The sequence below is a fragment of the Diabrotica virgifera genome, chromosome 1 (genome assembly GCF_917563875.1).
Source record: "Diabrotica virgifera virgifera chromosome 1, PGI_DIABVI_V3a".
In the NCBI taxonomy this organism is placed as follows: domain Eukaryota; kingdom Metazoa; phylum Arthropoda; class Insecta; order Coleoptera; family Chrysomelidae; genus Diabrotica; species Diabrotica virgifera.
This window is the reverse complement of record NC_065443.1, coordinates 12,355,737-12,371,477: the sequence shown is the minus strand read 5'-3', so window position 1 is coordinate 12,371,477 and position 15,741 is coordinate 12,355,737. Positions and strand designations below refer to the sequence as shown.

At 35.7% G+C, this 15,741-nt stretch overlaps 2 protein-coding genes across 4 annotated transcripts in view; both read left to right on the top strand.

The window, feature by feature from the left end:
• Window positions 1-15,741, top strand: part of LOC114326035 (uncharacterized) — a 74,683-nt gene that overhangs the window by 42,892 nt on the left and 16,050 nt on the right. The window lies entirely within an intron of this gene.
• On the top strand, window positions 478-5,741 carry LOC126887217 (uncharacterized). Its single transcript, XM_050654616.1, has 2 exons — window positions 478-617; window positions 4,361-5,741. Exon 2 carries the CDS (start codon window positions 4,361-4,363, stop codon window positions 4,958-4,960), a length of 600 nt encoding a protein of 199 aa, XP_050510573.1. The 5' UTR covers window positions 478-617; the 3' UTR covers window positions 4,961-5,741.

Here is a 15,741-nt window from a genome sequence, read left to right as displayed (position 1 = left end):
CATGGCAATTATTCTTTTTTATTTTCTCGTAATTATTCTTTGTTAAATCTGTTCTGTTTTTCTTTGATTTTTTTAATTAATGTTTTCTACTCTGCTATTTATCCCTTTATTCCAGATGATAGTTATTATTTCGACATCTGATTGTCTACAAACAAAAAAGACTTAATGTTAGCATGCTGAATGTCAATTATTCGTCATTCTTCGTAATTATTCTTTGTTAAATCTTTTCGTGTTTTGATTTTGAATACAACTCAATGTTTTTTGCTTGGTTATTTATATCACTCCTTCATTTCAGATGGATTTATCAAAAATTAATGCCTCATCTGTCGTAGCGAGGAAACCCGTGAAGAAACTCAAAGAATTACCGATCGACATTCCAGTACCCATTACGGGAGCCAAAATTGTGAAGACAAAGTTTGGGCAAGCTGTTCTGTTAGATTTGGGGGAAGAGGTGGTGTTTCTACCGCCTAGAGTCACAGATACCTACAGCCCCGTCATTGAGGAGTTTTCGAGCGGGAAGTATTCGATAGTTTATCACGGCCTGGTGGACTGCGGCCAACAGTACCAGCCCATGACATCATTTAAAATTATCTAAGCGAAAATACTGAAAGAGAGAGGTAAGCAATATGGATATTGTTAAACAATGTAAAAATTTACTGTTATTCATCAAAAGAATCAGAAAGATAGTTTTTGATAAATTCACAGCTAAAGACAAAGAAATTTGGGTGAAACGCTTAACGAAACAAATCAAAACTTGTAATAAAGTAATAAAAAAACGCACTTTGCCTATAGGTACAATTAGAAAACTGCAAACGCATGTAGGACATTTTAAACATTTTAAACAGATTATTTTCAATAGACATGTCGGTATGGGGCTAGACAACAAACTAAAACATAGAGTTAAATGGGAAAATGTAGTTTCCGCGTTTAAAAGTCGAATTAAAACTGGAGTTATAGTTAATTTATGGCATAAGGACTTAGCACATTTCCTAAATGATTGTTATATTATTTTTAAAAATAAAATCAGAAAAATTTTAAAAGCAGATAAAGTTGTTAAAGTTAATGTTTGTTTTTGTGGAGAATTTATTAAAAAATCGGGGGAGGAGGAAATTGTAAATTTTAAATATTTTAATACAAAAAATGCTGTACTAGACGTATCTACCGATACAGAGCGGTGGTTTTTTGAGAATGTTAAAGATAAAATAAATCTTAAATTATCCGAGTTTCAGGAAAGGGACTCCGGTTTTGCATTAAATAGAATTGTATCTTTAGAAGTAAATATTAATCGATATGAAATTGGAAATGGTTCCTCGTATATTAAACTTCCTGAGAGTATTCAAAAAAAGCGTGCTTGTATTAATGTAAAAAATTCTGATCAAGCATGTTTTTATTGGGCAATAGTTAGTGCCCTCTATCCAGCTAAAGCACATAAAGAACTCCCATCCTCATACCCATGGTACAGTACAGTACTAAAAACAGAAGACCTAGAGGCACCAATGCCGTTACATCAAATTTCAAAATTTGAAAAATTAAATAATATATCAGTCAATGTATTTGCTTTAGAATTAATAGAAAATAATGAAAAGTCATTTTTCACAGTATATCCAGCTAGATTAACTAAAACAGTCGTTGCCAAACATGTAAATCTTCTTTTAATTCAGAATCACTATTTTCCTAAATTAAACGATTATGAAGCACCTCCAGTGGATAATGATAATTCAGAAATTAAGTACCACTACTGCCACATTACGGATATGTCTAAATTAGTTGCTGGTCAATTAAATAAAAGAAAGGCCAAATTATTTCTTTGCAATAGATGCTTAAATTATTTTTCAACTGAAGGGAAATTGTCGGAACATGAAAAAATGTGTGCAGATATGAATAATTGTAAAATGTCTTTTCCTAAATATGATGCTGTTAGTTTTAAAAATTATACTTATAAACAAACAACGCCATTTGTCATATATGCAGATTTTGAGTGCATGTTAGAAAAAGTTACAGACCTCCAAACATCCTGTTGTACTAAAAAATATCAAAAACATATTCCGTATAGTGCTGGATACTATGTAAAATGTAGCTATGATGAAAAGTTGTCTTTTTTTAAGAGTTATAGAGGCATTGACTGCATGGAGTGGTTTGCTAATGAATTACCAAATTTAGCTCAAAGTATTCATTCGAAAATTAAGAAAATTATACCAATGCAGGAAAACCCGAGTACCAGTAAAGCCACAAGGTGTCACATATGCGAAAAATGTTTTTCTCCTACAGATATCATTGTTAAAGACCACGACCATTTTACGGGGGAGTTCAGAAATTTCGCCCACCAAGCCTGTAATTTAAATTTCAAAAAATTGTTTGTCGTCCCAGTTATTTTTCACAATATGAGTGGCTACGACAGTCATTTTATAATTTCAGAGTTAAGCAAAAAAGGAGATATTAGTCTACTTCCAGTCAATAAAGAAAAATACATTTCATTTACACTTAACGATGCTGTTACTAATATAAAATTTCGATTTATTGATTCATTAAGATTTTTAGGAGCCTCTTTAGATGAATTGGTCTCAACATTAAATAAAAATGACTTTAAAATTTGCAAGCGAGAATTTAGCAGGTTAAGTGACGATGAATTTAAATTAATAACTAAAAAAGGGGTATTTTGCTATGATTTTATTGATTCTTGGGAAAAATTAAACATTACCGATTTACCTCCAATAGAGGCATTTTATAATAAGCTAAACGATACGAATCTTACAGATGAGAAGTATGCTCATGCTAAAATAGTTTGGGATACCTTTAACATTGAAAATTTAGGTCAATATTCAGATTTGTACTTAAAAACCGATATTGTGCTTTTAGCAGATGTTTTTGAAACTTTCCGCAAAAAATGTTTTATAACTTATGGGTTAGATCCAGCCTGGTACTACACAATGCCCGGTTATTCTTGGGATTGTATGTTGAAATACGTGGGGTGTAACCTCGAGTTATTGCGTGACGTTGACATGATACTATTTATGGAGAAAGCAATTCGTGGAGGAATTTCAGTATGTAGCGGTAGAATGTCGGAGGCCAATAATAAGTACATGTCTAATTATGACCCCGCACAGCCCTCAAAATACTTAATGTATTTTGATGTCAATAATTTATATGGGTGGGCTATGGGAGAACCCTTACCCTACGGAGGGTTCGAATGGATGGATGTCAAAGACATTGATGTTATGTCTGTACCTGATGACTCTCCCGTAGGGTACATGTTACAAGTTGACTTGGACTATCCTCGCCAATTACATGATCTGCACTCAGATTTTCCATTCGCTGCCGAACACCGCAAAGCTTTGGGTTCAAATCATACTAAACTAATGACAACACTTTATAATAAAAAAGAATATATCGTTCATTATAGAAATTTAAAACAAATGCTGGCTAATGGGTTAGTTTTAAAAAAGATTCATAAAATTTTGAAATTTAAGCAGTCTGCGTGGCTGCGACCCTACATAGAATTAAATACTCGACTTAGAGCTGCAGCTACGAACGATTTTGGAAGAAATTTATACAAATTGGCCAATAATAGTGTATTTGGAAAGACTATGGAGAATATAAGGAAACATAGAATAGTAAAACTAGTCAGATCATGGAATGGGCGATATGGTGCTAAAAATTTAATTTCTAGTGCCAGGTTTCATAGCAGAAAGATATTTAATGAAAATTTAGTAGCTATAGAACTGATTAAATCAGATCTAGTTTTTAATAAACCCTTATACATTGGCATGACTGTTTTAGATATATCAAAATTATGTATGTACCAATTTCATTACGACTATATGCTTCCAAAATTGGGCGCAGATAAATGTAATTTAATGTATATGGATACCGATAGCTTTATTTATGAACTGTACTGTCATGATGCATATGAGGAAGTAATAAAACAAGATCTATCAAAATTTGATACATCCGATTACGCTGTAGATAATATCTATAATATTCCTCGCGTAAATAAAAAAGTTTTAGGAGTAATGAAAGATGAAAATAAAGGAGAAATTATGACAAAATTTGTGGGATTACGATCAAAAATGTATACTTTTAAAGTTCAATCTGGTCGAATCACTAAAAAAGCAAAAGGGACTAAATATAATATAGTAAAAAATGTTATAAAATTCGATGATTATGTAAACTGTTTAAATGATTTTAAGGAACAAACTGCTACTCAACACTCCATTCGGTCATATAGCCATAACGTCTATAGTATAGAACAAACAAAAATTGCGCTAAGTCCTTATGACGATAAAAGATATTTAATTCCAAATAGTTTTAGAACCCTACCATTGGGACATTACAGTATTTTAGAATAGATTTTTTTTTGTAGATGAATGTTCCATCATTGACCGACCTGTCTATCAAAAAAATCTGTGAAACAACAGTATCAGCATCATATTTCATCGAGCAGTCCCCCTTGCCGTGGACATTAACAAAAATAATATTAAAAAAATTTCCTTTATATAAATGGGAAACGATGATAAGCAGTGCTAAAAATGATCCTATTCCTTCATATAAAGGAATAGAATTTATTGCTTGCTCTAAACACATACCGTCACATTTAAGAAATGTCGTATTAGGAAAGTCAGATTGGGGGAGTATATTTGAAGATGAACACTCCAGTTATTGTGTATGGGCTAATGGATATTATCTTAAGCAGCATCGCCTAAACGTATGTAAATCATGTTTTTTTGCATTCAAAAATGCTCATGAGACCTTAAATAAATTTTTACTGGTGCGTTACGACCATACTCACGAAGTTTATGATGCTGATGATATCGTTGAATGCGTATATCAGCAACCATATTATTGGTGCAATAGTTGCTTTACTCAAGTTTTATTCGATTTAAAAGATTACGAGTCTTGCGTTAATGCATTACATGAAATGCCTAGAAATAACAGGTTTGATGATTCTGAACCAGAAGTCTGAAGTAGGCAGTAATATTGATTCTTTTTTAAGGAACAAACTGCTACTCAACACTCCATTCGGTCATATAGCCATAACGTCTATAGTATAGAACAAACAAAAATTGCGCTAAGTCCTTATGACGATAAAAGATATTTAATTCCAAATAGTTTTAGAACCCTACCATTGGGACATTACAGTATTTTAGAATAGATTTTTATTGCAGAAGAACGTTGAAATGTCTCACAGATGTGTTACACCAGACCTATGGACTCCCGCTAATCTGCAACAAATAGCAGCCAATAAAATTTATTGGGATGTAGTTGATGCTAATACAAAGACATTTACGCTTCCAAGTGGAGAGCAACATCCTCTCCCTCAAGATGTGATTGGTATTGAACGATGGTACAGCAAGCAAGGATGTACCGCGAATTTTAAGATTCCCAAGCAAATACGATTCAGTTTAAACGTAAATTGTATAAGAGAATTAAAACTACAAATTGTGAAGAACTGTGAAAAAGTGATGTCATGCGGGTGTCGAAGATGCGGGGCTCCCTATGGATTCCCCCCAATTTACAAAAAATAGCGAATACAATCCTAAGTAAATTGTCTAAGAGAATTAAAACTACAAATTGCAAATATTTAAAAATTGATTTTTGAGACGAATTATGTTCATAAGCTACTATCTCTCTTTTGTACTAAACGCATAACAATATCCACTTGCTATCTCTCTCTTTCTTGTATATATATTGTAAAATAGTGTGTAATATATATATTATGGTAAAATAAAAACTCTAAATTGGTATTTTTTTTTTATTTATTCAAATCATTAATTACCCTAATTTTATAAAAATAAATGAACTCCCTAAGAGCATTGTTTGTCATATCATCTGACATTATAGAACAAAAAGCATACAATATTTGCAAGGGGTTTAAACTATCTGCAGCATTTTTACAAAAATCTAAAACATTATAATAATATTCACAAAAGTTCAAATTTTCTAACAACTGCATACGAGGCGATAGCACACTAGTGTTAAGTTCAACAATTTGCTTCACTTCTTCTTCATCCATATAGTACTCCACACCATGCTTCTTAACAATAATGAATTTACAATCATCGTAAACTATCGGGGTAACAGTGCAGTATTCTTCGCATGGAAAAGTTGGGTGCATGAGGTCATCAGTTGATTGGAAAAAATCAATTAGTTGTTGTGTAATGATTGAAATAAAGGAATACCATTCGTATGCGCTGAGTGATATTCTGGTTGGTTTATATTGCTGAGATAAAATCACTGCAGGCGAAAATGATCTTGCAGGGCTTATACCACATTGTACTTCATAGCCCGATAACGTGTATTTTGTTGCAAGCAGGTAGAAAACTTCTGATTTGGCGGCAGCCTCATAATTTTCCAAAGCTCTATCTAATTCTTGATTATAGTCTTCGTTGCTAGGCATATCGATGCTAAATTCACAACCACCTGAGGAATACCCACTATCTTGAGAGCCACCTGAAGAATACCCACTATCTTGAGAGCTCATGTTCACTTGTACTGACATTGATACTGAAGCATGAGTTCTTTTATATTCCCCTACTCCTTGTGGTAAAAACAACCTCTTTGCAAAAAATGTATTGCTACGCGGCGGATTAAAAGATAGATCCTCCTAAACTACGTCATTAACGTTAATCCAGCTGTTATGTTTGCTGTCCATACCGAGCCATTTCACATACATCTTATTGCCTTTTCGTCTAAGTACTTTTTCAACCAAGTAAATGTCAGGGTTTAATGTTTTCTGTAATTCTTCTTCGTAAAACCCCCCGCTAATCAGTATACCTTGCATGTCTTCAAGCAAATACGTTATAGGATTTGTTATCTTAACTTTTACAATTTTAAATAATTCCGTCGTCCAATTGGGCGTGTAGGCCTTTTCAAATAAATGTTTTGTCTTTGAGACACGCACAATGTCACCAATTTTATATTTTCTTGGACCAGCAATTTTTAAATGACTATAACTCTTGTTTAAAATAGCTTTTTCGTTGGATTTGTTGACCTGAGATGGTGTGTATCCCGTTTTACTGTGCCTTGTATTGTTGTATTCCTCGGTAATTACAGGTAGAGCTTCTAACCATTTGTATGATCCATGTAAACTGAAATACTTGTACAACTTTGCTTTTAACGTTCTAATGACTCTTTCACAAATGGCGGCTTTTTTAATCGTGTAGGTGCTGTAATGATTAATTTCGTGTTTTTTCATTAAATTTTGAAATTTTCTGTTATAAAATTCTGTTCCCTGATCGGATTGGAGGTTCTTCGGAAGTCGTCGAGTATGGGCGAGAATATCCGAAAATGCTTGAGTAATTTCCTCGCCAGTCTTGGTCTTTAGAGGGCGTGTCCAAACATATTTTGAAAAACAATCAATTACGACTAGTATTAGTTTAAAATTTTTATTTTGGTGTGCGTAAGGACGCATTTCGGCCAAATCCATTTGCCACAAGTCATCGATTCCTTTGATTATTGTTCGTCGACGAGGATAGATTTTTCGTGCTGGTTTATGCAATTCGTTCACCACCTGTTCCTTTTCTGTAGACATTTTCTTATTAACGACCAGCATCTACATCTACAACATGTGTGCGCAATAGATCAATATTACGTACTATATCCTGTAATGTTTGCTCCACTTGTTTTAACCTCTGTTCCATCTTCATATCGTGCATCGTATGGTTTGCAAGTGTTTCTGCAGCTTCTTTTATGCTTTTATCCGCATCCTTTTTTAGTGTATTCACATCATCTTTGATTATTTTTTTCAATTTTTGCTCGAGAAGTGGAACTGTGGTTTTATGAAGCTCTTCTCTTACTTGATTTAGTTCGATCGCTAAATGTGGAACTGTGGTTTTATGAATTTCTTTTTGTACTTCGTTTAGTCCGACGGCTAAATCCTGTATATCATTAGTTTTTTGTTGCAACAACTTATTTATATTGTTCTCCGTATCCTTTTTTAGTGTATTCATAGCATCTGCGATTATTTTTTGTAGCTTTTGCTCGAGCAGTGGAACTTCTTTTCTTACTTCGTTTAGTCCGATTGTTAAATCTTTTATATTAATGGATTTTTGATCTAATATCGCATCATGGGCTTTAATTATTGGAAAGTATACGCTACGCATCTCATTTATTAGATTATCAACGTATTTTTTCGTTGCAGCATCACTATATTCTGATGGGTCCTTAACATTACAAATTTTCACATTTTCGGCATTAATGTTTCCGGCAGGAGTATGTGGAAATGTAACTCGTACTGCCTTTTGGGTGATACTGTTACGAGAGTGATGACCGAATTTGTCGACACTCATAATGGAAATGATGCCATCATTCTCAGTTACTCTATTATATTGGCTTCTTTTAGTTCATTGATGATAGCCACGATTTCGTTGTCGTGAGATGTGTTGCCGGCGTCTTTCGAAGCCACCAAGAGTTTAAGACGATCAACTAACTCATTGACGTCATCCCAATAAATATACTCTAAGGGTGCAGCGTTGTATGTTAAACGAGAGTCATCCAACCCCGTTCCTTTGACCGTAGATGAAGATGCTGACCGAGCTGTTTTCGTTCTGTGGTCGAGTTCTTTTTGTGATCGAGTTGCATGCTTTTTCATTGTTGCATCAGATGGTTTGAATAGAGGTTTAATAATAGCATGATATTTTTCTCCGCTGGAACCTTTAAGGCGTCCTAAGGTATCCAGATGAATCTCTGTGTTAATCAGCAGTGTTTTATACTTCTGTAAATCCTCATCATTATACTGTTCTGGGTTTGGGTTGGCATAAAATAAAAGGTGATATAGGCCTGGCGTACCACTTAACCTACGTTCTTCAAAATCCCGTTCTCGAATTATTACTATGTCTCCATTGTCTTTGTCAAAGTTTATTCGACGTTTTCCCAATATCCAGCCACTAATACTATCGTAAAATGGACCATAGTTTTTATCGATTTTATCGTCTTTTATCAAATATTCTTTTATGTACTTGTGACTTATTGGAGGATAGTGGTCGATATATTCGTCTGTGGCGTCCATCGGAATCTCGTTAGAACCGGAGATTGGCTCTTGAATGTTTTCATCAGATGCCTCGGGTGCATCAAGAAATACATCCTCATCCTCCTCCTTTTTCACCTCTTCTTTTTTAACATGTCCAAACTTGTTAGTGATAGTATGATGTAACGTTTTTGATGATTGAGCAATATCCTTGAGAGGCTTCGAGATTGGTTTAAAAAGTTTATTTAGTGACTCATCTTGATCTGTTCTACCTAACTTCAATGCCAAATATTTTTTGCGAATTGATCTAGCCAATTCGGTAACTTTCTTCTTGCGAAGGGCAATGGCGACCGTATCATCTGGCATTTTGCTGGCGACTAAACAAACACCTTACAATTTTATATATTTATCAAATCCTTTGCGATATCGTCCATTGTTGAGAGCAAAATCTTTCATAATTACCACAGTACCATACCTATCTCTCCAACATTCTGAACACATTTTTTTAAATTCATCAAATGACATGTCTGGCGATACGTGTTCATCAAATATATGTTTCAAATTTATCTCGTCTTGCTTGAACAGCACAATCATGTTACAATTGTCTCTTATTAGCTGCTTAGGTATTTTTGAATATGTTTGGCATAAGTAAGCCGCATCGATATCTTTATGTCTGCACATGGAATAATACTCACGAATCTTGTGTTGGCCATCACATGCGACATCGTCAAATAAAAACACAGAGTTTGGTTGAGCTTTGTTGGGATCAATAATTTCTTCATTGTCTTTAAATGGAAAATACCCTACACCTTTGACTTGCGCTAATGCATCTCGCAATAGTTGGTATTTCGGTTGAAAGAGGGATTTTGAATAAACATAGACATTTTTAAACTTGACGCCATTTGGACTAAATAAAAGTGATAGCATGGCGTTAGTTTTTCCACATCCACTTGGACCACAAATAATGGCTCTGAATGAGTTTGGTAATAATTTTCCATGTTTACTGTTGGTTGCTTTCTGTACAATATCTAGATTATCAATTGGTAACGTCTGCTCTTGTTGAATGACTCTCATCGTGTGTTAAACATAGTAAAAATATGAACAATATATTACCAATGTCACCAAATGCATGACCATCAGTCCAATGTTGGTGTTCAAAGGGGAAGGTCTTTTGAACTCTCTAATTAATAAACTTCCAGTTGAGCTTCATATTCCTGGTTATCAGTATTGTGGACCTGGAACAAAACTAAAAAAACGTCTTGCACGCGGAGATCCGGGAATTAATCCTTTAGACGCAGCTTGTAAACAACACGATATCGCTTATTCGCATCATACATCTCTCGAAGAACGTCACAAGGCCGATAAAGAATTGGAAGATAGGGCTTGGGAGCGATTCAAGTCTAAGGACGCTAGCTTTGGCGAAAAAAGTGCTGCTTTACTTGTAACCGGTGGAATGAAAACGAAAAGAAAGTTGGGAATGGGATGTCCTCGCCGACGTGGAAGAAAGGGACGTTATTCTTTCAATCGGGATGTGGTACCTAAAATTGCAAAGTCCATGAAGAGAGGAGCATCGTTAAGAGATACTGCTTTGACAGCTGTACGAATAGCAAAATCGGTAATTAAAAAACTTGGTGGACGAAAAACAGTTGATCTTCCACGAGTGTTGCCACTAAAATCTGGAGGTTTCCTACCCCTCATACCCCTATTTGCAGGTCTTTCTGCATTGGGGGCTTTAGCCGGTGGTGCAGCAGGGGTGGCGAAGACTGTGGTTGACGCAAAGAACGCCCAAAAGAAATTGGAAGAGGATATGCGTCATAATAAGGCGATGGAACACATCGGCTCAGGTCTGTACTTGCGTAAGAAACCAAGAGGCGGATTCGGTTTGTATCTGAAAAAAAACTTCCAATAAAGCTACCCAATCGTCCGCTGTACGACTTAGAGATTGCGCATTACGCGAAAACACTTAAAATCCCACATTTTCGAGGTGTTTTCATGAATGACACTCTGCCTAGACACGGTCCTCGAAAACGTGAATGCGCAATAGTTAATCTAGATGCATCATCACACAGCGGAACACATTGGGTAGCATATAGAAAGATAAACAACGACGTAGAGTATTTCGATTCATTTGGTAATTTGAAGCCGACCAAAGAACTTGTTAAATATCTAGGTACACATACAAAAATTTTCTATAATAACCATCAGTATCAAACCTACAATCAAATCATTTGTGGACATTTATGCCTAAAGTTTTTATATAATGGAGCATATTAAAGGCATGGAACTGCTTCTGGACCATATGTTTCACAAAAAACGTTTTGAAGGATTCAGTGAAGAAGAACTAAAATTAATACCGCTAGATTATATTATACGAACTGTAGAACCTATAGAATTGTTATATATATGGCATAAATTGCCTGGGGAATATCGACAAGAATTTAACCTGCAGATACTACTTCCCTGCTTCGTGCATTACAACAGACCTGATTGGAGGACTCATTGTGATGGCCCACCCGGTTCTCAAGCATCTTGCCATTTATGTAAACTTGCTTTAGAACAAATAAAAAAAATGTGAATAAATTTGTTTTTTTACTGTATATAAACCTATTAATCTCTTGACCTGAATCAGTCATCATGTCGCAGTTGTTGAGAGTAAACAGCACGAATAACATATTCTCGTTTCAACCTCCCACACCGATCGTATTAGATCCGAAAAAAGATTACGAAATAGCTCTTCGATTTTTCCATTCTTACAACAGTATACCAAACATCGAAAATTGCAAGTTTTATTACTACGATGTCAATAACCGAGTGCAACATTTTGATTTCCCCGATGGATGTTATGAAATTATCGATATTGAGGAATACATACAAAAGAAATTGGGGGCTGCCAATACATCTAAACCTGACATGATATTTAGTCTAAAACCTAACCACAATACGTTGCAGTGCGAAATCTTCAGTCAATTTAAAATTTCATTTCAACCAAATGACAGTCTTGGTACAATATTAGGGTTTTCTCCCGTAATACTAAATCCTAGACAGACACATTCTTCAGATCTACCTGTTAGGATTATTAAAGTATCTAGCATACGCTTTGAATGCAACATTAGTACCGGAGCCTTTGACGGTAACAGACCTGCTCACACGCTCTACGAATTTGTCATACAATCAAATCCTGGGTACGCAATTGACGAAACCCCTCACAATTTGTTGTATTTACCTGTTGTGCCACAGCGTGAAATTACCAATATCACTGTGTTGGCTGTCGATCAAGAAGGACGACCTGTGAACTTTAGAGGAGAAGAGAGCACATTGGTGCTGGAACTTAGATCAAAAAGCAGATGGGATTAGTAATAGAACAATCTACCCAGAGAACGCCATTAGTTGTGCAACCATCTCAGCAGCAATATCTTAAACAATCTGCCTACAGAACACCATTAGTTGTGCAACCATCTAAGCAGCAACATCTTACGTCCGCAAACAAATTGTTTTTACAAACGTTGGGTTTTAAACTGAAAAAATGACTACAATGTATGGAAAGAGAGCGCGTTCAAACAACATCACAATGCCTCCAATATTTGATATTTATCGTAAGCCAATATTTGATGAATCGATTCGAAAGGCTGAATACCGAACTTATGCACCATTCATCAAATCATTCAACTGCAATGATATTGTCGAATTTAGCATTAATCAAGTTGACTCGTTTTTTGCAATGAGCGAAACCTTGTTATGCATTAAAGGATCACTCGAAATAACTGGAAATGGTGGCGTCAAACTAGCAAATAATGTGGGTGCCTTCCTTTTCGATTCGTGTACGTACAGCGAAAGCGCAAGGGAGATGGAAACAGTGCGGGATCCTGGCATCGTAAGTGCTGTACGTGCCATGACATGTTATACGCAAGAAGATTCTAATTATATGGTTATGGCTGGATGGAATTACCCTAAGGATCCAATTCTAAACGCTGCAGATCATTCATTCAGCATACAGATGCCTCTTAAGCATGTTTTCAACATTTTTAATGATTATCCATTGATTACGTGTGGTCGTCAAACAATAAGACTAGTTCGAGCTCGAAATGATAACGATTGCATAGTTATTACAGAAAAACAAAACGCTGACAAAACTACAACTGTTACAACCGCTAAGATTAACATTACCAATATTGAGCTTAGAGTGAAGCACATATTCCCCAATGATGATATTAAATTGGAACTCATGAAATCTATTCAACAAGATCAACCTATAGTTATTCCGTTTAGAAAGTGGGAATTACATGAATTACCTGCTATTACGAGAGGTGCCAGGCGTGAAGTTTGGGCTGTTAAAACTAGCACATCAGTTGAAAGACCTCGTTATGTTATTGTTTTCTTTCAAACCAACAAACGCGACAAGATTACAGCTGATCCTACTTTATTTGACAATGTCAACATCCAAAGTATTAGATTATCGTTAAATGGAGAATACTGGCCAAACGAGAGAATGCAATTGGATTTTAGCAAAACCGATTACAATGAAGCCTATTTTAACTATACCGAATTTTATCCTAGCTACATACATTCCCAACAAAAACGACCTCTACTCGATTTCTCAGCTTTTAAGAATCGTGCATTGTTCGTTATCGATTGTTCGAAACAAGAAGAAAGCATGAAAGCATCCACCGTTGACGTAAAACTCGATATTGAAGCGAATAACGGTTTTCCCGACAATACCAAGGCCTATTGTATTATTATTCACGACTGTGTAATGGAGTACTTCCCTCTCACCGAAATTGTAAAAAGTCTAAATTAGATGCATGAGGTGTCAGTAGTACACGAGCAATCATCATGAGAATAGCATTCGTAGATATTCAGGGATTCGTTGTGGATGGGTGGTTTGTTCCTAAAGAACTTTCCATTGAAATAGGTTATAAACGAAGTCATTACATCTTTTTGCCTCCGAAACCATTCAATGCGCTAAGTAATGTGGATAAGAAGACCGCATCATACGTGGAGAAGAATCTGCTAGGCATCCGGTACTCTGATGGAGAAGTTGAACTATCTGAAATAAATAAGATACTGCAAACCGAGTTGTTATATACAGCTGACTGTATCTACGTTCGAGGGAAACAAAAAGCAGAATATTTGGATAAGAAACGCCACGTTTTTGGAATTTTTCCTCATATTATTGATGTTTGCAAGTTCGATGGTACGCCTCGTGCTGCTGGAAATCTTGGTTTTACTGCAAACCCCCCATGTCATGCCGCTGGATTATTTTCATGTGCAGAAACAAATGTGAATCGCCTGCGTGACTGGTTTGTCAATAAAATAATGCCAATGTAATTTTTCTGTGTACAAAATAAATATTTTTTAAAGTTATGGGTTTTTTATTTAAACGCCTTATTTATTGATCAAGTCTTATATTACATGATGATTCAACCATGACAATAAGGCCTACGCGACATTTCACGAGCCCACGTGACGTTTTGACGTGACGTTTTTACGTGCTTTGACGTGACGTTTTACGTGACGTGCTTTGACGTGACGTTTTACGTGACGTGCTTTGACGTGACGTTTTCACGTGCTTTGACGTGACGTTTTACGTGACGTGCTTTGACGTGACGTTTTCACGTGACATTTCACAAGCCTACGTGACGTTTTGATGTGACGTTTTTACGTGACGCGTTGACGTGCTGTGTTCCTTTTTAGTTCTTTTAATAAAAAATTGCATTATGTTGTTGTTTTATTTAAATTCGAAAATTACCAGCCGCGCGCTTCGTATCTACGAGATCCGCGAAAAACTTAAGGTACCGACCGCGCATCTGCTTCGCGTTCCGCGAAAAATTAAGGTACCGATCGCACATCTGGTATCGCGCACCGCTGCGCCGCTGTGTTCCTTTTAAGTTCTTTTAAAAAATTGCATTATGTTGTTGTTTTATTTAAATTCCAAAATTACCGCGCGCTTCGTATCTACGAGATCCGCGAAAAAGGTACCGACCGCGCATCTGCTTCGCGTTCCGCGAAAAATTAAGGTACCGATCGCACATCTGGTATCGCGCACCGATCGATCAGCGCTAGAACGCCGTCACATCGGAACGCGCCCCATCGGACGTCGTCACATCGGAAAGCGCCCTTTTGACACTATGCCGCCATGTTTTTTTGTATTCGTTATCTCCCGCCCATTCCAACGAGCCGTCGTACGTTTAAATCGGACCAATAGCAGCAGAGATACCATGTTTCTCTCTCTAACACACATACTTTCCTATATCAGCTGTGACATCACATACCTCTCTCTCTAACACACAGAATTCCCTATATCTGTAGTGACACCCGTTTAGATCATCTACTGAGGACACACACAAGATTCTAGCAAAATTTCAATTTTCTGTAACTTCTCGAGTTTTTGAATTACAGCAACGAGTTTTATGTCATTGGAAAAACAATTTTACATTCTTTCAAAATATGTAAAAATATATAGGGCATATGTAAAAAATTAAGATTTTTTTTTTCATTTCCGGTTAAACCGGAAGCCATTTTGTGGATAAAATTTATTGTGCTAATAGATAACAAAGTACTATATACGTTTGCCAAATTTCAAATTTTAGTTTCTATTACAGAGGTAGTTACGGGCACTCGAATATTTTTTATAAAAAATTCGTAACTCCCCTCCTATGAGGAGTTAAGAAATCTGACCAATGTTATTCAATTTACTGATAGGATATCAAAAATATATCAAAAAATAAACAAATTCCTTGTAGTCATTTTTGAGAAATTTTAGTTCAAATTTACGTCAAATT

Excerpts from the sequence above, each read along its gene's own strand:
- LOC126887217 (XM_050654616.1), top strand. The coding sequence starts at position 4,361 with ATGAATGTTCCATCATTGACCGACCTGTCTATCAAAAAAATCTGTGAA.